The sequence below is a fragment of the Haliotis cracherodii genome, unplaced genomic scaffold, assembly GCF_022045235.1.
Source record: "Haliotis cracherodii isolate W230 unplaced genomic scaffold, xgHalCrac1.p SCAF_8, whole genome shotgun sequence".
Taxonomy (NCBI): domain Eukaryota; kingdom Metazoa; phylum Mollusca; class Gastropoda; order Lepetellida; family Haliotidae; genus Haliotis; species Haliotis cracherodii.
Window position 1 is genome coordinate 1,025,365 of NW_027266341.1, and position 27,856 is coordinate 1,053,220.

Here is a 27,856-nt window from a genome sequence, read left to right on the forward strand (position 1 = left end):
CGTTTCAACGGGTAAATTGTAGACACAGAAATCTCCGTAATGCATGGCCCGCGATCTACCTTCTCGCCGTATATCATCACAGTCTGCGTTGTGCCATTCAACTGGTCACTGGCTTTTTTAACAATCTTAATGTAGTTGTTTTATTAAAAAACTGAACAATTTCAAGGAGGTAATGTAACTTAAGAGTTTAGACAGACACATCATACACGTGTAACCCTGTGTTTCTAAGCGCACGTGGTATACACCGACAGCTAGAGTGTGTATACTAACTACCCCTCGAGGACCGTACATCCCTCAGACGATCAACACTCTCAGGAAAACTCGTCCACTTCTCGCGAGGACAGCCAAAAGCCCGCTAACACATATACCAGTCAGTGAGATATACAACGCTGTCAACGTATCTCCTTAACTGTCTTATAACATGCGTAAAAGGGGTGCGCGAACAACATGGAATTTATGACAGTTGGTAGAGTTAAGGCACGTGTGGATATGATCCTACACAAAGGGAAACAATATCACAAAGTCCGGCGAACAAAAGGTCATGATTCCTGATGTGACGGATTGGTCGTCTGCTGACATTATGAAGCAATATGTATCGACATATCCACGGATGTAGATAAACGCAGGTTGTTAATGAAAGTTGTGATAATTTACAACATGATAAAGTGTTGTAGAGTGTCGAGGTAGAGATTAGGACTGATAGCTCGCAGACAGGGAGGCAAAGGTGACAGACCGGGGAGACACGAGACATCGGCATGTATATGTATGTATATCTATTCGTTTCATTACCGCTTCTAATGAAATAAGAGAGAGATATATATATATATATATATATATGAAATGAAGTTTAACGTCGCGTCCAAGGTTGCACTTATATACACACGTGTGTGTGTGTGTGTGTGTGTGTGTGTGTGTGTGTGTGTGTGTGCTTGTACTAGTCCGGACTGATGCCGATTTATGCCGCAGGTTAACATGAGTACCCCCCCCCCCCCCAGACACAGTATACTGACTCCGAGCCGACACAACCTGGATTGTACCCACGTGATCACAACTCAATGATGATGTTTCTCAAACATAAACTTTGCTGAAAACATATCAGTGAGGGAGTGAGTATGGTTTTACGCCGCTTTTGGCAATATTCCTGCAATCGACCGCACCGAAAACATATTAGATTTACTGCTCACATGCTATTTGTTTTGTAAATATATGAAATAAGATTATATTCTTGTTTCAATGAAAATAACTAGTAACATATTTATTTTCTTTTAGCGTTAGTCATCCTGTCTGATGTGAAGAATATTTAACATCAGAAGAAAACTATTTCGATAGTGAAACAGACAACGTAAAAAGCGACTAGGGCATATAAAATATAATGCAGGCGTTGGCGCCTTCCTACCCATAGTTCCTCGCTCAAACTACATATCAGCGTCCGAGAGTGATACGGCTACGCATGAACGCATGACGTCATAGACATTTCTGTGACGTCATAGACTAGTGACAGGGTTCGCCGCTTGTAGCAGGATCCATGTCTCTCCAGTCTCTGTCTAACCGAATCCTGATATTCCTCGTGTCCATATATTTCAGACCTCTGATGGCAAAGCGGCGAAGGTGAAAGAAATAATCAACACGACGCCATGAGTCTGGAGCAGGGAATTGCGGCTGGTGTGTCGGGCGGCAAAAGCGATCCGCCGGAAAGTGACCTGGCCTATTACTCCCAACCTGAGAATTACACCGGCACTAATTTTTATGCCTTGCAGAGGTTCGTCCACGCCAAATCGAAAGCAGAAAGGTCCGATCGCGATGATGGAAAGAAAAAGAAGAGGAAAAAAGGGGAGTTTTGTCTGTTTCGTCGTTATAGACACCTCCTTCCTAAAGAACTGGATGATCTTGCAGACGAATCCTCTTCGTCGTCGGAGGAGGAAGAAGCAAAAGACGTCACTAAAGTGGGCGAGGGCAAAGATGAGGAGAAGAAGGATGAGAAGAGGGAGGAGAAGAAGGTGGAGGGGGGCACGAAGGAGGAGCAGCCTCAGAGTCGACCCACCTCGGCGCTCTTGTCCCCAGATCTCGTGAGTGTGACCATCCATGAAAAACCGTCAGCCGAGATGCTGGGGACAATTTCTCCGTTGTCGTCTGCCAAGGTCCGTCCTGCCGTTGATGTGTCGAGTCCGAGCGGGACCTCAATGGACAGTGACAGCCCCGACTCTATCGGCGTCTCCGCCGACTACAGCCGCATCAGTGTCAGCAAGAAGAGGAGCACCGGCCTCGCTGGCCATCGCCCGTCGACTGCTCTCATGCGGGCCACTGCGAACAAAGTGGCGAAGGAAGTCCGAGCGAAGATGGTGAGTTTTCTATTTGTCATTGTCTTATTGTATCACGTGGAATATAATTTTATTTTTTTTAAAGTTTTAAATCAAATAAAGTTTTTAAATAATGAACCATGTAGAAGCATTCTTTGAGTACTGGTTAAACTCCAGTACGGTTCTTTGTTTGGGATATGATATGCCAACTTAAGATATTTTCAGTTGACAATCAAGCATGTAATAAAATCATCTGATAGGTATATTTTCTTTTGCCCCTCTTTTTAAATGAGAGAAACGAGTAATGGATTAAATGACGCCAATCCTAAATTCAGATTGTAATCCTCGAGCAACGGTTACATAGACCAATCCTGCGGACACACTACGTATATTTCAGATTCCTAAATTCAACAGTTTCCCAGAGTGTGTGAAATAAATAATGCTTATTGAAAGGTCATAGGATCTAAATTGAAAACACTCAGTACATACCAACATCGTATATCAGAGTAAAGGCTGTAAATCTACAGGGTGTCTGTGATTGTCAGTGGCATTGCAGGGACAAAAATAAAACCCCACCCCACATCATATTCACTGGATGGTCTGGTACAGACTCGATTATTTACAGACCGCCGTCACATAGCTTGAATATTGCTGAGTGCAGCGTTAAACAACAAACAAACAAGCATATCAAAAGTCATAATTGTTCATGTAACAATGACTGAGAAGTAATGAAAAGTTAAATATACTCAAGTAACTTTTACCCTCTGCGAATGTTTAAGAGAACCCATTGCAGAGATTAATTATAATACATACTTGTGTTTATGTACATTTACTACGAGTTCATATGAAAATTAACTAAGGTTTGTAAATATAGCATGTAACTGGTGTGAGGCACAGGTATTCATCAGTCTGTTCACGACTTTCAACATGGAACGGTTGTTTTCCAATCCAAGCCGAGTTACTTCACAGCAATCTTCGCATTAAGCAACATGTGTTGGATTTAACCTGTACACAATTTGTTTGAAAACACTTTCCGCCCAGCTCTGGTTGTCCGTATAAAGGTTGGTATATCTGTGTACTGAAGAGCGTCAACCTCAGAAACAGAACTGTTGACAATTTGTTTGGTGTTGGTAAGTCAACAGATATATAGAGGTTATCACGCTTGTGTGTTTCGTGATAGTAAACATCCTGTACTATGAATAAACATTGTATTTAGCGAGCCTTATCATATAATGTCATTCTTCAATTCTGCGCTCGAAAAATCTCTTCCAATATGTCACAAATTTTACCTAAACCTAACCATTGCAAGTTTTCCTGGAATGTGCGCATTAATTCATATGATGTCAGAATGTAAGTGGTGTATCAGTCGGACGGTGATAACAGTCAATATAGTTCCTACTGAAACATGTTTTTTATACAGTCACGTTACTATGAAAAGGCAAAATCTACACAATCTTTTTCTACTTGCCTTTCGCGGCAATCCATCAGTCTGTCCGCTAGAGTAAGTTGCGTATCTAGTAATACATTGTGAGACTCGAGTCAGGGTTCCACCAATGCAAAGTTTCATGTCGTTCAAGAGAATATAATAAAACTGTACTGTTTACTACGAACGGCAGTCGGGTAGTCTAGTGGTTAAAACGTTCGCTTGTCACGCTGAAGACCCGGGTTCGATTCCAGACATGGGTACAACGTGCGAAACCCATTTCTGTGTCCCCCGCCGTGATACTGCCTGAATATTGCTAAAGGCGGCGTAAAACCAAACTCACTCACTCACTCACTCACTCACTATGTGACACCGTTGCGCGATGTGACACCGTTGCGTGATCGGGGACACTGTTGCATGATCGGGGACACTGTTGCGTGACCAGGGACACTGTTGCGTTATGGTACGCTGCGTGTTGACTAGATAGTGATACATGTAGGAATACGTCCACATCAAGCGATCAAGGAGACGCTGTCTCTAGGGTCCTCATTAACTACTGGATTTACCTGCATCATTGTGATAGTTGATACAGGCATGGCTTGACGTTATAGAATCCAACTGTGTGGGATTATGGCTACCTACTGACCAATTACTCAACTGTTTTCACGCCAAAAATATACTCAATAGTTCACTGTTGACCATGTAGTAATGTCTCTATATATCCCTCCAGGAACATAGTCTATAGTCTAACTAAGTATAATTATCCAAATTCCCAGCTGCTCGATGGATCAAGACAATCCTTTAATTTACGTCGCTATTATTTGAAAGACATTATTCCAACATGACGACTCTCTTCCTGTGCTTGGATGATCCTCGCAGTGCAGGTTCTCCTCTATGACAGTCTTCACAGTTGCTCGATAGCCGGGGGATTAGGCTTTCTGTGAATAAAAGTGGCGGAAGTCCATTGGTGACAGTGCTGACTCAATGCCGGGGTTGAGTACTTGACGTGTCGACGTCCTTCATTCCAGGGTCACGTGGGGATATAACGTGGTTTACCGAAATTTGGGGAGATCACGCTGAAAAGGAGTGTTTACTGCTCACCACTCCATGTCTACACAACGCCGTCCTACAGATTTAACTTTTAATGAAGTGGACCTTATTCAAAATATTTACACGAACTTATTCGACTTACTCTAAATATACCTAGTGTGTCGATGACATAATGAGACAATATGACATTACTACATGGCCAACAGTGAACTATAGACTATATTCCTGGAGGGATATATAGAGACATTACTACATGGCCAACAGTGAACTATAGACTATATTCCTGGAGGGATATATAGAGACATTACTACATGGCCAGCAGTGAACTATAGACTATATTCCAGGAGGGATATATAGAGACATTACTACATGGCCAACAGTGAACTATAGACTATATTCCTGGAGGGATATATAGAGACATTACTACATGGCCAACAGTGAACTATAGACTATATTCCTGGAGGGATATATGGAGACATTACTACATGGCCAGCAGTGAACTATAGACTATATTCCAGGAGGGATATATAGAGACATTACTACATGGCCAACAGTGAACTATAGACTATATTCCTGGAGGGATATATGGAGACATTACTACATGGCCAGCAGTGAACTATAGACTATATTACTGGAGGGATATATAGAGACATTACTACATGGCCAACAGTTAACTATAGACTATATTCCTGGAGGGAAATATAGAGACATTACTACATGGCCAACAGTGAACTATAGACTATATTCCTGGAGGGATATATAGAGACATTACTACATGGCCAACAGTGAACTATAGACAATATTCCTGGAGGGATATATGGAGATAATACAGAGCCAAATGCATTTCGTGATTCCGTTGTAACGCCACACACCTTCTGATTCTACCTTACATCAATGCGTTGTGTGATTCCGTCGTATCCCCACACACCTACAGATTCTACCTTACGTCAATGCGTTGTGTGATTCCGTCGTAACGCCACACACCTGATATCTCTAATCGGGAGATTAGGGTACCTCTCACCTATTGCCTGTAATTCCGCACAGTGCATAAAAATACCGATTTGATGGACGGAGGTCGTAGAATGTGCGAATTGTTCGGAGTGAATTAATCGTAGGATCGATATTGGCTGTTACAAGCGGCAATATGGACAATTTTTCAGATAAACTGCACAAGTTACTGCCGCCAATGACACGGGTAGGAGGGATGGTTCTGCAAACTCTCACCCTCTCACGGCCGCTCCGTGCACACACAAACTGTTGGAATGGACTAGCTAGTTGAAAACTATTTCTGTGGTAAATGGGTAGCCCTGAAGACGTGAGAACACTTAAATGAAAGTGAATCATAACACAGTGCCAAGCATCGATAATGCATAAAAAAACACAGTTTACGATCGACCTCCTAGGCTGGTAGTGATTCTGTGCTTCCCGAAATAATTATATTATGACCATTTATTACACTTGTCATTTTTCGCAGTGTGTGAAGAATTACGTTACCAGGGAACAGAATGGCACGAGTCGACGACAACAAGGCTGTTTCAGAACAAGATAGTTTTTCAGCCACAGTGGAACATTGCAAAACGTGTTCTATCATTTCACAGCCGTCACAAAGCCGGGCCAGAAGTGAATAGATTCACATTATTTCGGCGTATCAAAGCGTACGTTATGGACTCCGAGTCAAGTGATACTGAACTTAATAAGGGCTTGTTGACCGAGTCCAGCGCATTGTGTGCAGACTGAGGCTCGCCATTCACCTGGTAAAGACGCCCATTCTCTTGGCGTAGTGGGAGGTAAATGTTTGTTCTTTTCTGTTTGATGTGAACGTTGGCGTTAGATACGTGGGAAAGCGAGAGGGCGTGGCGAGTGGACCGTTGGCTGGCACATGCATTCTACAGCACTGGTGATGTGTTATAGTCCATAAACACCGGAGGGACTTCACGAGTGGACAATTGGCTGGTACATGCACTCTATACAACTGGTGATGTTTTATAGTGCAGAAACACCGGAGGGACTTCACGAGTGGACCATTGGCTGGTACATGCACTCAACAGCACCGGTGATATGTTATAGTGCATAAACACAGGTGGACGTCACAAGAGGACAGTACTATAATCTGGTATATGCACTACATACCAGTGTGGTGGTAGTAAATGACGAGATGTCCTCTCAATGATTTTCTCTCAGGTCTGCACTGCGTTGTATAGCATGACGTGTACGTCCTACCGTCGACGTCGTGCACGACTCATTATTAACCCCTGAATCGTGGTGGGGCTAAACGTCATCAAGGAAAGCCACTGGTCCATCAACAGATGAGCGTTATAACTGAACCAGGTCAACAAAACGGTCAAACTTTGACCACGTCTGGACAGCGCTACACAGTAAACTGGACGGCATGGCTGCTGACTAGAGAGCTGAGGTTCGGCTGGATAACCGAGTGCAAGATGGCGTCATTGGGAACGGTTTCAGAGATTTTCAGGAAACCGTAAACCCGTGGTGAGAGTGCGAATAAGGAGACCTCCGGCGCCATGAGTTTGTATTTGCCTTCCATCGACAGTTACACCTTCATAGACCCAGAACTATTCGTGGATGAGCTACCCGAGGAGGAGGAACTAGAACCGGATGCGGATTGTGAAAAAGGGTCTCACCACACGGAAGTACGGAAACGGAAACCCGTTCGTGAACCGTTCCTAGAACCAATCGCGGAAAGGGAATATGTTGGAGCTGAGTTCTCTTCCTTGGATGAAGATCATAAAAGTTCTTTTTCTGAATCGAGTGAATTTTCTTCAGCTACAGACAGATTACCTCCCTTGTCAAGTGCAAAATGGGTTGGGTTGAATGATGTTCGTGACGATAAACACCATCGTGCTCGTGACGGACGTCGACGTGCTCGCCAGTGTAGATCTATGCATGACGTTGTCTCCATAGTCACCAGTCGGCGGGAGATTGATGGCGGCGTGTTTGGAGACCACGTGACTGTTAGACATGCGCCTACGGAGGTAAATAATTTCTGAAGCTCGTGAGCGATATAAAATGTTTGTCTAGTTATGTTCCATCCTTACGGAGAAAATTGACACCTTTCATAAGAACGAATCCGATTAGGATATAATTATCAGGGTCGTCAAGACCAAAGCCGACTTGACGTCCGGAATTAAGCTGCCATAGTGAACTGCGTGCTACATTTAGAGTCTTATTTCGATATTGCGATGTGTTTAACCTATTACGAATATCTTTCTTGTTGCACATTCCATTATGCAGAGTTATGTCCCTTAGGTGCCCGGAACCAGTATTCAGCCTGGTGTTGATCCCCTAACCCGCGCCATCCCTCTAATGATACTCGGACATACTATGGGGAAATACTGTATACTCTGTCTTTACACTTGGGCTAACTCACTAGGGGGAAATACTGTATACTCTATCTTTACACTTGGGTTAACTCACCAGGGGGAAATACTGTATACTCTGTCTTTACACTTGGGCTAACTTACCAGGGGGAAATACTGTATACACCGTCTTTACACTTGGGCTAACTCACTAGGGGGAAATACTGTATACTCTATCTTTACACTTGGGTTAACTCACTATGGGGAAATACTGTATACTCTATCTTTACACTTGGGTTAACTCACCAGGGGGAAATACTGTATACTCTGTCTTTACACTTGGGCTAACTTACCAGGGGGAAATACTGTATACACCGTCTTTACACTTGGGCTAACTCACTAGGGGGAAATACTGTATACTCTATCTTTACACTTGGGTTAACTCACTATGGGGAAATACTGTATACTCTGTCTTTACACTTGGGCTAACTCACTATGGGGAAATACTGTATACTCTGTCTTTACACTTGGGCTAACTTACCAGGGGGAAATACTGTATACACCGTCTTTACACTTGGGCTAACCCACTAGGGGGAAATAATGTATACTCTATCTTTACACTTGGGTTAACTCACTATGGGGAAATACTGTATACTCTGTCTTTACACTTGGGCTAACTTACCAGGGGGAAATACTGTATACACCGTCTTTACACTTGGGCTAACCCACTAGGGGGAAATAATGTATACTCTATCTTTACACTTGGGTTAACTCACTATGGGGAAATACTGTATACTCTGTCTTTACACTTGGGCTAACTTACCAGGGGGAAATACTGTATACACCGTCTTTACACTTGGGCTAACCCACTAGGGGGAAATAATGTATACTCTATCTTTACACTTGGGTTAACTCACTATGGGGAAATACTGTATACTCTGTCTTTACACTTGGGCTAACTTACCAGGGGGAAATACTGTATACACCGTCTTTACACTTGGGCTAACCCACTACGGGGAAATAATGTATACACTCTCTGGGCTAACTCACACATTGCTGTTGCAGATAAAGGACAAGTTCATCAAGGCGGTGAAGTTGATAATGATCATGCGCAACATAGCATCCATGGTATCACAGAAGTAAGTGCACGACTGGGTGGTTGCATTTACAGGAAGCCATCGAGCGATACCCACAGGCTGGAAGACCGAATGTAACACGTGACTTATATACGATCATATATGTACACACCAGCGTTATAGTGTATATAAACACCCCGTGACTAACGGGATCGTGTGGTCAAGCTCGCTGACTTACTTGGTTGGTGCTCATGATGTCAGTCACTGAATTGTCTGGTCTATACTCGATTATTTACAGACCACCGTCATATAGCTGGAATAGTGCTGAGTGCGGCGTTAACAAACAAACATACCCTATTGGCTAGATCCCTATAAAGCAACTGCATAGTGCATTAAAACATAAACAGTCTGTAAATATGGTTTTCTGTTGACTTAATACTTAAATGTTTTCATGTTAAAAAAACGCTATGGCACACCACATACATGATATAATTTGAGTCAGCAGCACAATCAAAATGATGTTTGAACGACCTGATTCAAATTCAACCAGGACAGTGTACTCGGACGTACTCCTGTGTGAGGTCAACAATCACTTGACTTACTTACACGTCCTGTCAGTAGTTCACGCTGACTTAAGCGGGTGCTTTAAGGCATTTAAGATGACGTTATTGTAGGAGTTAGTTCAAAATGGATGACGGTGACCCCGGCGATACAGGCATTTAAGATGACGTTATTGGAGGGGTTAGTTCAAAATGGATGACGTGGTGACCTCGGCGATACAGGCATTTAAGATGACGTTATTGTAGGGGTTAAATCAAAATGGGCGACATGGTGACCACGTGGGGATACACATATTTGAGATGTACAGCGTTCAGTTTGTGTATATCCCTCCAGGGCTGGTCAGGGGGGACGTCCGCAGACGTTTACCGATATGGGGGGCGAGAGCGACGACAGCAACATGAAGACCTCCGGCCTGTCCTTCGACCCCTCCTACTTCAAGGCTAGGAAGGAGGTACGACCTTCACCTTGCATTACTTCAATTTATATGTGTTTCTATAAAGTCTGTTCTTTAGAGTGAATTGTTTATGTGCGTCACAGTGCACAAGTGTTCATTCAGCCTCCTGTCATCCATCAAGTTTTAGATATTAATGTTGGTCAAATCTAATTTGAATACGGTGCACACTTTTATTTATGAATAATTGCTTAACATGGGAAGTTGAATGACGGGAACAAAAACTGTTCTTTATAAATGAATATCTATCAGTGTACCAGTTTCTTTTATGATACTGACAACTTGGTAAGTGTTAATTCCCTAATGCCCGGCGATATCGTGTGTTTCCAGATCTCCATCAGCAACGAGGTGAAACACATCCTCAGTCTCCCGTCAGATGAGCGTTCCTCGGAGCAGGTTCAGACGGTCAGTGTACATTTGGAGTTTAAGTCATTCTGGCGTCTCATGAATGATAAGCATATCCCTGTCCACAGTTGATGAATATAAAAATTGAGTGTTGTTGACGTTTTTTATACGGCAGGCGATGTTCGGGCTCCAGAGTCTTCGGTCCTTTGCTGAATACCCCCTCCACATGCAGGAGAAGCTGGCCAAGGTGGCGTGGTATGAAGTGTAAGTGCACCATCCTCGCCTCACAGGGCCATATTTGTGTAGCTATGACAACGGGCACCTACTAAGGCCACACTTTCTTTTACTTTCTTACGGATTTTGTACAGGACAATACCTGTGGGTAGGTTGGAGTAAAAAAGGCACCCCAAAAATGATTTTTTAAAATAGTTTTCTTCTCCGCTTCAAGTCGGCTGGTGTAAAAAAGTAAATAAAAATGGTTCTTGTGGGAGGAGAGCTTTTGTTGCTATGGTGATAGACCAGCAAGCACAACCTTATCGGCCGATGCTGGTATATGATCGGCAGTGCTGGCTGATATCGGTATCAGATAATTGTATCGGCCCACCATCAGACCGCAAATGCGTTTGACTGGCATAACTCTGTCCGCACCAATGATTCAAGGGACATTATTCCGTGCGTACCCATGATTCGTGAGACATTACTCATATGATTCCTGATCCGGACGTCTTAAATAGGAACGAGAATGTCCGGTTAAGAGGTTTTCACTGTATTCGACGGCACGTTATCGATACGCCAGCACCATTTACTCATGGGCATTCCTGTTCTCTGGACTTCCTGAATTTCACTCAGGGCATTCACTCTTGAGAGGGGAACGGGTGGCCAAGTCGTCTAAGGCGCCGCGATCCGCTGTGCAGAGTTGCGTCCCTTGAGCACGTCAGAAACTTATGATTGTGGGTTCGAATCCCGGTTCGCCCCGATTATGTTTCTAGGTTTGTCAGCTACAAAACCGTGCTCGTGGGTTTCACCGAAGTGGTTAACGTCTGAAAACCTGCATCACTCCAGGCTTTCCTCCCACATTAAGCTGACACGCCATGATATAACTGGAATACTGTTAAAAGCGGCGTTAAACCCAACTCACTCACTCACACACTTTTGATAAATGCTGGTGACTGGCGATGATAGCATGGATGTGTTTGATGGAAACAGAGATTGCTGAACGAGTCAGATGTGTTACATGCGTTTTGTAACGAGCGTATTTCAAAAGATGTGTAATGTAAGTCGATTATACGCCTAGATGTACAGGTTTGTTATGGACTGGTTATCTAAATTTTGTGTATAAAATTGCAGAATCCCACCAAAGAGGATCATCATCCGTCAAGGTCACTACGCTGAAAACTTCTACTTCATATTATCCGGCCAAGGTGAGGGTCACGTCCTCATTAATACTGTTGTCCCCTGAACTGATTACATTACCATACACGTGCAGGTGCTTCCACGTGAACACACCTTTGTCCCTACAACCCTTCACTGGTCCAGTGACTTGTATACAACAGACACTCGTTAATAGGGACACCGTCATTCAAAGTGAAAACGGCCAGATTATATCATGTCTGGAATAAAAAATATTGGGTAGTGTTCTTTTAATCTTTTATTAACTCTTCCAACAGTAAGTGGGGTTTCAAGACTAACAATGTTTCACAACGGAAAATGTGTACCTTGTGTTCCTTAGTGTCATGACGTCACACCAGTGTGTTAACTTGTATTGTCTTGTTAATCTTTACAGGCGGTAGGTACTTACTGTGATAGATTAAGTGTCGAGTTAACTTCAGTCTCACCAAGTGCACTTATTCTAGCATAGACATTTTAATGTGAGTTTCTATATTCTACACTAAGTTATAACCTGATATATACACTTCATTAACAGTGGCGTGTGGGCATGTAGAAATACGTTGTTAGTTAGGGACCGACCATTTGGCTGTGATTTTATCGAAAACAATGAATTTTCCCGCTGATATTGCATTAAACAAATAATTATGCTTCAGGCCGTGGGAATACAAATTGTCTGCACACAAGAATACATTGTTGCAAGATTAATTGTAAACAAAACAAAACAACAATATTTAGGCTATAGTTTTAATTTAAAATATATATCTGGTTTTGCAGCTGGAGTACCATACACAAACCCGTATTATACGTTGGGGGTGGGGGTTTGGGGGAAGCAATGAAATATAGCTGATATACTCAATGATATAATGCTGATATACACAATGATATAATGCTGATATACACAATGATATAAAGCTGATGTACACAATGATATAAAGCTGATATACACAATGATATAAAGCTGATATACATAATGATATAATGCTGATATACACAATGATATAAAGCTGATATACTCAATGATATAAAGCTGATATACACAATGATATAAAGCTGATATACATAATGATATAATGCTGATATACACAATAACATCACGCTGATTTACTACCCACGTGATAAAAATACAGGTGGTAAGATACTAAATCCGTACGTCACACGTGTGACATTTCAACATTTCGAATTAGTTGAAGAATTTCTTCCAAAAGGATCTTGAGCGGCGGTGCTGTGTTGTTTGCAAACACAACTGCAAGCGCATGTTGTTAATGCGTATGTCAACAATATCCATATTTGGGCATATGGTTCATTCTCCACTAAGTTTGAATATTTACATAATTTGGCTTCTTTGTGTCATCAAAAAAACAATGCACGCTGAGTTATGCATGGCAAATTGTTCTTAAAATGTGTATTGTAACACATATATTAGGAGCACATCAAAATCCATCTGTATTGATTATGAAAGCTATATGATGACCGAACGTAACCTTATTTCTCATTATTAATCGTGTCGCCGGTTACATGTATCACAGCGTAAACACCCTGGTGGGATTATTTTACTGATTATCTGTGACTCCATGTACCTCGATTTGGATACACATTGCAATAAATAAGTCTTATGAACAATTGAGCCGCAAATCCGCGAAGTTTGGAATTCTTTCACTTCAATTTCTATGTCTTAAAATACCCGACCAGATACGTTTCTCTTTTTGAGACTCCTGTTAAGAAATGCATGAAAACATTGGGATAACGCTGATAGGACGTTTGTGTAGGTTATAATATTGACTAGATCGTTGCAATAGCACTTGGGTATTTAGCTTGCGGTCAAAAGCACTGGTGGTCAATGTTTTGCTGAGAAAAGGAAAGGTACTTGAGATTTTGACCAGACACGTTACCACAATACCAAATAGATGTAATGAATAACTACACATACCATTGGCCTTATTTTAAACATAGAAAGATATCTGACCACTGGACCATTTCATATTTTTACATTTCTTTATTAGTCAAACCAGATACGTAACAACCTGGCCAAAAATCGGAAATTTGAATTTTGCGCGTTATACAGTTTCGGCAGCAGCGTGGTTTGATGAGATGTCGTCTGCTAGCACACTTCCGGCTGTCAATAGAAATAACAAGACACAATTTGGCAACGCTTGGTAAGTATCCATGTTAATCTTAACTACCTAAATGGCATCTTTCATTTGCGCTGAAAGGAAGGCATACCTTATTTCTTTTGCAATAGTTTTGTCAGCTGTTCCCATCACTAACTTGAACTACATGCACCAATTTCATTTTCGTTATGCTGTAATAGACAACTGATGGTAACGTATCTGGTTTCTCTGGTAACATATCTGGTATCATTGGTAACGTATTTGGTTAAAGACAATTACCGATTGATTTTGGGATTTTAAATGATTTTTAGGTGATTTTATATAATTTTGTCATGCTATATAATGTTCATTTCAGGCCAATCATGGGCAAGTCACGTGCAGAGATTCAAAAAGCTCATGGGATCACAAGAAGCAGAATGACATGAATTATATGGAAAAGGAAAGGCTCCGACAAGCCAAATATAGGGTTCCTGTTGGCATGCTGTCAAAGGCGAAGTTAAAAGCTCGTCGTCTCATAGATAAAAAGTACTACACGAGGTACAGGTTGAAAAAGCAGAAGCGCAAGCAGGCAGTTGCAAATGCAGTCAGTGTTGTGGAACCAACTTCATCACATGGGTCACCTCAATCCACTGATATAACCCTATCGGCTGAAGTCACCAGCACATCTCAGTCTGCAACTTCATCCACTCTGAAATCTCCGCAGACAAGATCATGGGGGACAAACAGCTTGCTTGTGCAACTTCCATTCCCTGTGATATCTCCGACTTATATGCGACGATCCAAGGCACCGGCACGGACAAGAAATGAAATTGGTAAATTGAAATCTCAACTTGGAAGCCATCAGAAAAGTTCAAGGCGTTTCCAAAATCGATATGAACGACTGTTAAAGCGCAAAAACAAATGGTACCTGGATGTACTTCGGACATAAAGAGGTTCTTACTCCCAAGTCCAAGACATTACATGACATCAGAAAGTCTGGGATTACCCCCCCCCCCCCCTCCCCCCCCCCCCCCCCCCCAGGGACTACAAAATCAAATCACTTCTTTTTTGGAGAAGGGTGAGATTAGTAGGTGTATGCCTAGACAAACGGATGTCACAAAATCAAATGGCGAGAAGAAACAAACAAGAATCTTGAACGATTATCTTGGTAACACACATGAACGGTTCGTGGCAGACTATCCTGATGTAAAGATATCCTATTCGGCTTTCTGTAAGATGCGCTCAAAGCACATCCAAGTCACATCTCTGTTATCAAGGAACAAATGCATGTACACGAAGCACCAGAATATGGCTTTAAAGCTCAAGTGCCTCTTATCACTGGGTATCAAAACCTCAGAAGTTGTTGGTAGGTCTGTGTCTCTTTATGACATGACGGACATGTTGACAGGTGTTCAGGGTGATGTGCCAGTTGAATATGAGGAATGGAGAAGTGTTGAGGTTGGAGGCAAGAAAAACATGAGAATAGTAAGGGTTTCTCCAAGCAAAGATGGATTTATTCAAATGAAGTTACAGCAGTATCAGATGTTCCTGGAACATATTGCCCGTGTGGCTGATCAGTATAAGTCTCTGCATGAATTGAAATTGAATTTGCCGGAAGATCACATTATCATCCAAATGGACTTTGCAGAAAATGTCCTATGTCAAACTAATTATGAGATTCAATCAGCATACTGGAATGCGACAGTGGCAACAATCCATCCAGTAGAGATTTACCACAAACCAATGCAAGGAGCATGTGAGCACACCAATCATGCATTTGTCATCATAATCCATCGGCTGTACTCGCTATATTGAGAAAGCTAGTCCCACATGTTCACATCAAATTCAGCAAAGCCAAAGTGATCCACTACTGGACAATTAGTCCCTCTTCCCAGTACAGGAACCGGTTGATATTCACCATCATTTCACAGCATTTGGAACTTTTTGGGTATAGAAGCTAGGTGGAATTATTTCGAGGCGGGCCATGGCAAAGGGCCATGTGATGACATTGGCAGCGCGTGTAAACGTATGGCAGCACAAGCAATAAAGCAAGGAAAAACAACTATTCAAGATGGTCGAGACTTTTACAAGTGGGCAAGACAAAATGAAAAATCAATAGAGTACCACTTCTACACACCTGAGGATTATGATGAAGTGTCGTTGTATCCTTCTAAGATGACAACTTAGCCTCTCAAAGGAACCATGGAGATTGTAAAATCAGCATCCGGAATACGTCTTGTTATTGTTTGAGATGTTTGCACTGGTCTACGCCATGTCAAGGATGGATTGAACGTTCCCTGATTGAACCAGTGAAAACCATCAACGATATTGAAAGTAATCATGAGATTATTTAACCAAATTCAACTGATGATGCTCCTGAATCAGATAATGTTGTACCCAACAATCTGGAGATTGTCCCACCATTCATTCCTTCAGTTGGAGAGTTTGTTGCAGCTACCTACGACAATCACTGGTATGTAGGTAGAGTTCTTGAGGTAGATGCGACCGACTCGATGTTTTCATAACATTTATGTCCAAGCATGACGCCAGTGGCAAAACCTATTTGCAGTGGCCCTCAAAATCAGATGAAATCTGGATCCCATTTAGTGAAATAATCATGTCTGTATCCGAGCCATTGCCTGTTGGAAGGTCAAAAAGATACAGCACATTGTCAGCTGAAGATTTCGAATCCTTCCTTCAGTTTGTAAATCCGAATTGAACAAATCGATTTCGCAGCCAGATACGTTACACGCGTGGTGTAGGACTCTTATTTTGTTAAATATGGCACAGAATGTTTTCAACCTTTTTCTTAATACAAAGTCCCTAAAAATGATTCATTTGTGTTTACTTGTTCCAGTTGCCATGTTACATACGTTAGGAATGGTAGATGTTAGGCCAGATACGTTGCAATAATTGACTTTGCATAACGTTCCTTCGAAACTACTATCTTGAATCCCAGGATGTGAGTATTTTATACTATTGTGATTATAAAAGAAATACTTAACATTTGAATTTTAATGTTATGGCTCAATATGTTCACTGTTTTGTCATACCAGTTAAAGCATTGCTAATGGCCAGATACGTTACCGTAATTAAAACCATATTTGGGTCACTATTGTTTCCCAAATTGCTGATGACATCATCGACATGGTATTGAACTTTTATTTAATGGTAAAAACAATCACACTCTCAAGCAGTTAGGTGTGTCGCATTCATAGAGGAGTAGAACTTCACAATATCTGTGAAGTCACTCTTTTCATTGAGAAAACTTAAATTTAGCTCTGTAACCATTGAACCTTATTGATTAATTATGTTGAATAGCAGAGAATGAACCATATATCAATATTCATGCACAACCATACTTTGCAACCGGTTTCAGTTTGGTGTGTCAACGAACGAAAGTTGTGATGTATTTACACGTAAATATATATTTAACGTAGGTAATATATAAAATACCACACTCATTCTCGTTAGATACCATTTTTACGAAATTCGTGAACTTTCTATGGAATCTGGCCCTGTTTTCGCTCGGTCAGATACCATAGAAAGTCCACTCGTTTCGTAAAATTTGGTATCTAACGAGAATGAGTGTAGTATTCTATATTTATTTGACTTCCAAGATATTTGTCTTTCAGCTGTCGTGACCATCCTTATCCGAGACCCGAAGACCGGGGGGTCAGTTGTCCGCACGGCCACTATCATGAGGAAAGGGATGAGCTTCGGGGTAAGTTGTAGCCACTGTGACGTCACAACCATGCTCTTACTCTGATTACTATGGAGTAGCCACTGTGACGTCATAACCATTCTCTTTCTCTGACGACTATGCAACAGCCACTGTGACGTCACAAACCGTATATTTTTCTAATTTCGGGTACGTGGTACTGTGAGGTATTCGAGTGTCTCGGCCTTGTGGAAATGGGAGATGTTCAGATGTCGGCCTCATGGTACTTGGAGATTCTCAAATGTCTGACTCGTTGTTCTGTGAGAATTCAAATGTCATAAATGTGGTAATGTTAGCTATTCTGATGGCGACGCCCTAGTAAGGTGAGATGTTCAAATGTCGGCCTCGTGGCACAGTGATATATTCAGATGTCGACGGTACTGTGAAGATACAGGGTAGAATAGGTCTTCAGCAACCCATGCTTGCCGTAAAAGCGACTACGCATATCGTAAGAGGCGACTAACGGGATCGGGGGGTCAGGCTCGCTGACTTAGTTGATGCATGTCATCGTATCCCAATAGCGTGGATCGATGCTCATGATGTCAATCACTGGGTTGTCTGGTCCAGGCTCGATTATGTACAGACCGCCGTCATATAGCTGGAATATTGCTGAGTGCGGCGTTTAACAACAAACAAACAAATCAAATGTCGGCCTCGTGGCACTTTGATATATATTCAAATGTCGGCTTCGTGGCACTGTGATATATTCAAATGTCGGCTTCGTGGCACTGTGATATATTCAAATGTCGGCCTCGTGGCACTGTGATATTTTCACATAATGTGAGGTGTTCGAATCGCGGCCTAGCGAGACGCACCTCGCATGTTGTGTTGTTTCCTCTTCTAGGAACTGGCCCTACTCCATCGCTCGCGACGGACAGCCACTGTGTCGTCACAGGATACGGTCCAGCTGCTGACCATTGGCCGAGTAGATTTCTTCGAGATATTCATGGCGGGTTCTGGTCCGGATGATATTCCCGACCATATTAAGTTTGTCAGGTGAGCGGCTTGAAGATAAATTATATGTGTGTATGAATGTGTGTGCTTGCGCGTGTGCGTGTATTGTTATTCGTAGTTCAAGAGAAGCGGAAAGCCAAATTAGATAGTTGTCCGGGGGCCATAACGTTACCTGCTCTGTAGCGGTATATCGTTATACCGGACTTCGAGTGGTATACGTGCGGGCTGGTATAATGCTGTATTCAACATCTGCAGGCATTCAGGCCAATCTCATTTAAATCAGGTCTTAGTTCTCGCTACCGCTGAACAAAGATCTGAGAACATCCCATTAGTGGTCACATCAGAACGACCTTTCATCCGACCAATCGGAGCGTCGCTTACCAGATCATGAAAGTGACAGTCGGAATGTGATTACTACTCATGCAACCTCGAAAACTTACCGACTGAATCCATACAATCTAGACCATATATTTGCCATTCCAGAATGTTCTTTTGTTCAGGTTTCAATTTTTTATCGAGAATTTGTCAAAATATGTTTCGAAGCGTAATCGCCAATTTGAAATTAGTGTCGTAAAGCACGAGAAAGCTGCCTTCTGATGTCGACTTCTTGTCAGTAATTTCATTGGTTGATCGAAGTTCGCGCAAGTGGCGAGTGACGTACCTTGTCTATTTATATATATGGGTCCAGTGTTTCAGTTATATCACTATCCTGCTTCAGGGGCCTGTGAGCGGTAGCGAGAACTAAGATCTGATTTTAAAGAGATTTAATGAGATTGGCATTCAGGCATATCTCACAGCAAGGTACAAACACGTCTGTGTGTCTTAATGTACATGTGACAAGGGAGATAACCCACCCGACCGCGCCTTGTCCCTTTGGCATTGGTTATATATTTGATAACACAGACATCCAGATTCGATTCCCCACACTGCTGAAACCCATGCTTAGCATTTGATATGCAGATGTTACTTTCCTGTGTCACCTCACTTACCCGTGATCTCCTCTGTGTTTATTTGTGAGTGTGTGAGTGAGTTATGTTTAAAGCCGCTTTGAACAGTATTCCAGTAATACCACGGCGTATCAGCTTGATGTGGAAGGAAAGCCTGAAGTGATGCAGGTCTTAGACGTTTACCACTTTGGTTAAACCCACAAGCACGGGTATGGCGCTGACAAACCTAGAAATATAATCGGGGCGAACCGGGATTCGAACCCACGATCATTGGTGTCCGGCGTGCCGAAGGGACGTAGCTCTGCCTTAGAGGACCGGGCCGCTCGTGTCTAATGATTTATAGAACTTGAAGAGGTGTACATTCGGTTGTTGGCTGTGTCTAGTTGCTTCATTCCCATGTTGTTGGCTGTGTCTAGTTGCTTCATACCCATGTTGTTGGCTGTGTCTAGTTGCTTCATTCCCATGTTGTTGGATGTGTCTAGTTGCTTCATACCCATGTTGTTGGCTGTGTCTAGTTGCTTCATACCCATGTTGTTGGCTGTGTCTAGTTGCTTCATACCCATGTTGTTGGCTGTGTCTAGTTGCTTCATTCCCATGTTGTTGGCTGTGTCTAGTTGCTTCATACCCATGTTGTTGGCTGTGTCTAGTTGCTTCATACCCATGTTGTTGGCTGTGTCTAGTTGCTTCATACCCATGTTGTTGGCTGTGTCTAGTTGCTTCATACCCATGTTGTTGGCTGTGTCTAATTGCTTCGTGTCTGGTTCTGCAGCCAGTGTGAGTTCATGAAGGACTGGCCTATTGAGAAGCTGCTAGAGAGACCGGAGATGTGCCTCCTCCATTTCTTCAAGTAAGTTCTCCATGACACTCACTCATACATTTGTATATTTATCTGCATGCAAACTGCCGGGTAAAAGAAGTTATACACCCATGTTTGACGATGGTTAAAACTGAAACTGGTGTATTTGATAGGGGTATCAAGGTTGTGTTTTGGACGTTAAGTTTACAGTGTGTCGGCGACTGTTTTCAGCCTCGTGACGTTTTGATACGTTTTGTAATTGTTTGGTCAAATCCAATCCAGTTAATTTAGTTGCAGTTAATCTCTATGATGATGCTATGACAGTGAGTGCTTCACATAGCTCAAGGGTATGTCCTGAATGATTTAGAAAAACCTGACTGGTAAGTGAAATAGACGCTGACGTCACAGGCCATGTTTACTCGTTAGATTTACAAACCAGTGGTTTCAGAGAAACACTTCTTGGATTGTGTGCTGATCTGCTTTATCGTTGAAGTAAACAGAACACCTCGGTTTTATGCTGTTATATATGAGTGTATGGCGAAAAACATGACATGGCGAGCTCTGTTGTTCCTTAAACATGCTCTATGTTGTACTAGCTGTACCACTGTTCTCTCCACAGACGGAACGTGGTCATGGTCAAGGACAGCCGAGTATCAGATTGGCTGTATGTCGTCAAGTCGGTGAGTTTTTGTTTTGTTTTGTTTGTTTGTTTGTTGTTGATTTTGTTTGTTTTTGTTTTGTCTGGTTTTGGGGGGTGTTTTTTGGGTGTGTTTTTTTGTTTTGTTGTTGTTTTTTTGGTTGTTGTTTTTGTTGTTGTATTTTCTTTTCTTTTCTTTTTTTTTTTTTTGGCGGGGGGGGGGGGGGGGGGGGGGGGGGGGGGGGTAATGGATAATAAAGAAATTATTACACTCGCTTGTGTGTCAAACTGATTTATCGAAACCAGTGTAAACATTCATGTATGACCCTCGCTCTCATTATTGTAAATACAATAATTCTGAGTCTCGTTTCGCAAAACCAGTATGACGCTCGTATAATAATATCTATGTATGTCCCAGGTGTAAACTCATTATCTAACATGTAACGTCCCCATATGTCCCAGGTGTAAACGCGTTATCTCACCCGTAACGTTCCCATATGAGCCAGGTGTAAACGCGTTATCGCAAATGTAACGTCCCTGTATGTCCCAGGTGAAAACCCGTTATCTCAAATGTAACGTCCCTGTATGTCCCAGGTGAAAACCCGTTATCTCAAATGTAACGTCCCTGTATGTCCCAGGTGAAAACCCGTTATCTCAAATGTAACGTCCCTGTATGTCCCAGGTGTTATCTCAAATGTAACGTCCCTGTATGTCCCAGGTGTAAACGCGTTATCTCAAATGTAACGTCCTTGTATGTCCCAGGTGTTAACCCGTTATCTCAAATGTAACGTCCCTGTATGTCCCAGGTGCTTTCGCAAATGTAACGTCCCTGTATGTCCCAGGTGTAAACCCGTTATCTCACCTGTACCGTTCCTGTATGTCCCAGGTGTAAACCCGTTATCTCACCTGTACCGTTATTGTTGGTTCCAGGGGTCCTGTCAGGTGCTGAAGCATCTCCGGGGGGTCACCCCTCGAATCGGAATTCCCAAGAAGGAGTTGGAGTGTAGCGAGGGGGTGAAGCTCCCCAACCTGGTCACGGGGGAACAGCGTGAGTAAGATGAGGCTAGGATGCACGTAGACCTACGCGTGTGACAGAGAATAATGTCAGCTGGCCCATTACTAGAATCTTGCACATACATCGAACATCAACGAACATGCCCACACACAGACCACATGGAAGGTAGATGAGTAGGTGTGACACGCGAATAACGTGTTTGGAAGCAGCACACAGACAGACATACACACCACATACACAGGAACAGACACATCACATGCACCACTGAACAACGCGGAGAGTTACAAAACGCAGACACATTCGCACAGACCATATAGGGATTGACAGGCACCACGGGAAACCGAAGTTCGGATTATAATTAGGAAATGTTTTGTCTCTCCAAGAAACGCCCCTCGTGATACACAGAACCTACATAGAAAGGTAGTTTGACGGTGTACCTGTAGCTTGACGGTGTACCTGTAGTTTGACGGTGTACCTGTAGTTTGACGGTGTACCTGCAGTTTGACGGTGTACCTGTAGCTTGACGGTGTACCTGTAGTTTGACGGTGTACCTGTAGCTTGACGGTGTACCTGCAGTTTGACGGTGTACCTGCAGTTTGACGGTGTACCTGTAGCTTGACGGTGTACCTGCAGCTTGACGGTGTACCTGTAGCTTGACGGTGTACCTGTAGCTTGACGGTGTACCTGTAGCTTGAGGGTGTACCTGTAGCTTGACGGTGTACCTGCAGTTTGACGGTGTACCTGCAGTTTGACGGTGTACCTGTAGCTTGACGGTGTACCTGTAGCTTGACGGTGTACCTGCAGTTTGACGGTGTACCTGTAGCTTGACGGTGTACCTGTAGCTTGACGGTGTACCTGTAGCTTGACGGTGTACCTGTAGTATATTTCGTGTTGACGTATAGGAAACGTACGTAAACCATGTAGGGATATTTTCTTAACAAGATTAACCATTCATTCACAATGTTTTGCTAATAAATGCAAATTGTTTTCCAAATGATTTAAATTCATTTCACATTTTTTATAATTTTAGACGCAGGTCCCCTATTCCTATCCCCTTAACGCACTCACAGTTCACATTGTACTCACAGTTCACCATGTACTCACAGTTCACATTGTACTCACATTTCACATTGTACTCACAGTTCACATTGTACCCACATTTCACATTGTACTCACAGTTCACATTGTACCCACAGTTGACATTGTACTCACAGTTCACATTGTGCTCACAGTTGACATTGTACTCACAGTTCACATTGTACTGTTTTAGCAACCAAAGTCGTTTTAATACCGAATACTAATGGCCACGATCACGTGTGGTATTGACGTCATTGGCTTCTAAACCAGCAAGCAATGTGTAGCGCAACACTGACGTCACTGTTTAGTGTGCACACAATATTATCCAAGTTGTTTTGAGCTGTGGATCTCGCCATCTCACAAAAATAAGATCGTGTACTCAGATACGGTGCCTGTGCGTGAAAAGGTATCGTAACAGAAAAGAAACGAATCTGATTTTATTGAGATTGGTATCTCGTGCCCAACCGAAGTGGCGTGACATAGTCACGTGTCACGCCTGCATGAGAGACTCACGTGTCACGCCAACATGACAGACCGGCTCGGGTAGACTCCTGATTTCGGATTATATCATCCAGGCCTCATTTCGTGTTTTCATTTTCGGTCACCATATTGGTACTGTCATGTAATTTATAACATATTTGGGTCTCTGATCAACTGAAAACTAAGCCTCTCATCTTGAAGCTATCGCACTCTGGTGATGGGGACCCGTGGGGAGGCCGGAGTTGATCCCCAGCAACCTATGCTGGTCTTAGGCGGCGATGTTATGCATACGGTGGTCAGATCTCGCTAATAAGCATGCCATTGTACCCCGACAGCCTGGATCGTTGCTCACAATGTCAATCACTGGTTTGTTTGGTCAAGACTCGATCATTTATATGCCGCCATCATAAAGCTGGAATATTGCGGAGTTCGGCGTTTAAACAACAAACGAACAAAGTCGCAGAGGACGACCGTGTTTTGTACTGACGTACAGGGTATTCCGGGTCTGACTATGTGTGTGTTCTCTGCAGGAGCCAGGGTGGATACGGGTCTCAAGAGGAGGAAAAGGGCGTTGCCCAAACCGATGCCACCGACTGACGCCAAAGATGCTGAAGATGCCGCGGTAAGAGCCTCATAGCTAGCCGACAGCTCAAGTTTAAACCGAGAGGCATTCAGATGCATGCTGTAAACAATACAGCTTCGGTAGTCCGGAAAACCATGCATCCGCGATAATCCAGAGTATCACGCTTCCATTCTAGTTTGGTAAATACACTGGACCCTTGCTACCATGTCGCTACACCTAACCGTCCAATAAGATAACACTCATAGGTTGATAGGGATATGGTGACGTCACTTCGGGGGAAGCTTTGGTGTAGATATTTATCATAATAGTATAGAGGTAGACTGTATTTCCGAGGACGGGGTGACTAATGTCGGGAAGGTCTGAAAATAATAAAAGGGGAAATATCTTAAGTACCTTAATTTGTTCATCAGGATATTTGTTAATCCAAACGCTGTCGTTGGAAACCGTCCGGATAAACGGGATTTCACCGTAATCGTATCCTAGAAGACGTTTTAAACAAGGAACTGTATTAATAAAATATTTCAAAAGATAATTTAAATATAGGGCATACCTAGGGCTTAAAAACAACAACTCCCAAATAGATTTGTTTTATTATTCTTGAGAACCATAGTGTGGCCGTAAAGAATATTGGTAGAAGACCACAGAAGCAATATGTACACTTATACACTCAGTCAATATTTAAATACATTTTGTTAATAATTAATTAGGAAATACTGTAATTGCATATGTTTTGTTTTGTTTTTTGATAATATGTTGCGATGATAAGAAAAAAAGGTTTGCTAGTTAGAGAATGACACTATCGACGTATGACGTGTTACCAGGGCAACAAGGAGAACACGGCACATCCGGGCCAGGTGAGGTTCTCCAAGTTCAAGTACATGCAGCGACCGGACACGAGGAAGGCGCACTTTGTGAGTAGCATGACTGGTTCGCGGTGACCAGCTGATGATGAGTTATAGTTTTAGGACTGAGTGAGAGAGTTTGGTGTAACCCCGCTTTCAACACTATTCCAGTTATGTCACAGCGTGTCAGCTTGATGTGGGAGAAAAGCCCGACGTGATGCACATCTTTGACGCTTCCTACTTAGGCGACACCCACAAGCACGGTGCTGACAAAAAATCAGCATAATTTGGATGAATCTGGAATTCGAACCCGCGATCACATTTCTGCAACGCGTATGGGACGCAACTCTGCACAGCAAATTCCGGGCCTTAACAAATGGGCCACCCGTTCTCCCTTTGTGTTTATGAATATCTCAGCTAATGGGAAACATTGAAATTAGACAACTGGATTACTGATAAACAACGTGTTCGCCCGTCATGGGAAGCTAGTGGTTAAAGCACTCGCTCGTCACGCGAAACACCTGTTCGGTTACCAATATGTGTACAGTGTTGAAAACCCATTTGTGACGTCTTTCGACGTGATATGGCTGGGGCATTGGTACAGCTGCACTCACTTATGTGTGGATCCCATCCAACTGACTTTCATTCCTGCAATCTGACTTGTTCCTCCAGTCCGTCACAGAGAGGAGAAGGCTGTACGAGATCCCCAAGAAGAACCTCCCCCCTCCACCTCCTCCGGTAGAGGTCAAGGACACAAACACAGGCCCACTCTTTGTCCAAGTGGATCATCTCAAGCCCAGAGACTCCTTTGTGAGTACACTCAACAAGTAGCCCCGTGGTTGTTGTCTGTTTGTTGTTTATCGCCGCACTCAGCAATATTCCAGCTATGTGACTGCGGTCTGTATATAATCAAGTCTGGACCAGACAATCCAGTGATTGATATCAAGAGCATCGCTCTATACATTTGGGATACGATGACATGCATCAACCAAGCCAGCGAGCGCGACCACCCGATCCCGTCAGTCACCTTTCACGACAAGCATGAGTTGCTGAAGACCTATTCTACCCCGGATCTTCACGGGTTGTAGCCTCGTGATTAACGTTCCCGATTTGTCATGAGTTTGGGTTCTGATGGATTACTTAACTCAGAGACATATAAGTGTTGCATGTGAGCCTGAAGACGTTAGATAACAGTTGAAATACGTCAGTATCAGCCTGTCAAATGCCGCTCACATGTCATCTTCAACTGATACAAGACACATTGATGGACTCTTTCATTTCCCGGGCAACAGGTAGTATTTTACGTAAACGGTTGAGATAATCAGCCAGTCTATATTAGAGGCTAAATTTGAGACAAGATCCGGAAAACGTGTTTACAGCAATATCGTTTTCAAAACAACCTGTTATTCCGGGACTAACACAGGTTTGTGAATACGTTCCACGTTTTCTAACTTCTGATTAGTTGTATTCGCCCATTATTCCATCCTATATCTTCAGGGCCTAACAAGCATTCAGTTTGATGACGACATCGAGAGGCCTTCTACATCAGTCAGTCTGGTGAGTTGAGTTGGGAAGTGAGTGAGTGAGTATAACGCCACTAAGAACGTTATTTCAGTTACGTAACGGCCAGCCCTGCGTCACAGGGCCATATGACTCGAAAGGGTGCACGGGAATCACGCACGCACGAATACGGTGTTAGCGTTGGGCGTCTCAACGTTCGTGATTCCCGTGCACCCTTTCGAGTTGAGTTGATTGGTTCAGCTGTGTCATATGGCCCTGTGACGCAGGGGTAGCATTATGCAGATGGCTGTTTCAATGAATGCTCGTTCCAACCGTGACGAACAGGTCTGGTTGTTGATGAAATATAGTGGTAGCTAAATAGACATATATTTTATTCATGCACCGGTTGTCTTTAAATGTAATATCCAGTTATGTATGACTGTTTAATAATTTCATACCAACTTTGACTGGAGTAGGTCCGACAGTTTTTCAGATATTGTAGTAAACGTCGATACCTTGAATTACCTTCCAGACCATGGCAATCGTTCAGTCAGCAGTTCTACAAACATGGATGTCCTTCAATCAGTTTACTACTTCATTGTCAAAAGCAAAAGATAGAGTATCTTTTATTTCATGCATATAATAAAGGAAACCTGCATTTGTGTATTTCACAGACACCACTGACTTCAATATATCGGCTTCATGTAGTCCATTTGAGCATTTTGTATATTTATGTTTAGCACTATCTTGTATATAACCAGCTGTTTTGAAGTTATTACCTGGAGAGGTATTTACATAAGCAAGTTTGCTTGTTTACCTATCCAGATTTCTTTGAAATAAAAATATGTTTAAACCAAACATCAACTCAGGCCACTGTGTGTAGGTGAGCCGGGGCGCGGAGTGCATCATGCTGTCCAAGGAATTCTTTACCAAGCACGCCAACGAGTTGGTCAAGAAGTCCGTGCGCCAGCAGTGTAGGCCGTACCCAGCCGAGGAGACGTTCCAGGAGAACTTGCAGAACAAAGTGGACTGGGACCTGTACAAGCAAGTCATGATAGAAGACCTCACCACGCCCAGGTGACGGGCTGCCGCGGCGACACGACCTCAGCATTGTGACGTCATAGGCTATGACACGAGTCAGTTGTTTCTGTTTGTGGTTGTCATCCAATCTCAGCCCATACTGATAGTAAGCACTGTGACGTCACAGACTGGCCATCTCACGCGTTTACATTCAGGATATGACGTCACAGGCAAAGTTACTGTGACGCTTGTTGTTTGTTTGATTGTTATCCATGCACAGAAATATTA

General features: G+C 42.9%; 1 protein-coding gene across 1 annotated transcript; it reads left to right on the forward strand.

The window, feature by feature from the left end:
• The first annotated feature begins 1,634 nt into the window (after positions 1-1,634).
• On the forward strand, positions 1,635-27,629 carry LOC139450633 (cyclic nucleotide-binding domain-containing protein 2-like). The gene is made up of 16 exons (XM_071232419.1): positions 1,635-2,339; positions 9,153-9,226; positions 10,058-10,175; positions 10,506-10,580; positions 10,696-10,784; positions 11,868-11,941; positions 17,632-17,720; positions 18,562-18,713; positions 20,388-20,465; positions 21,034-21,094; positions 21,982-22,099; positions 24,154-24,245; positions 25,028-25,117; positions 25,721-25,858; positions 26,546-26,605; positions 27,432-27,629. Exons 1-16 carry the CDS (start codon positions 1,635-1,637, stop codon positions 27,627-27,629), a joined length of 2,211 nt encoding a protein of 736 aa, XP_071088520.1.
• The last annotated feature ends 227 nt before the right edge of the window (positions 27,630-27,856 follow it).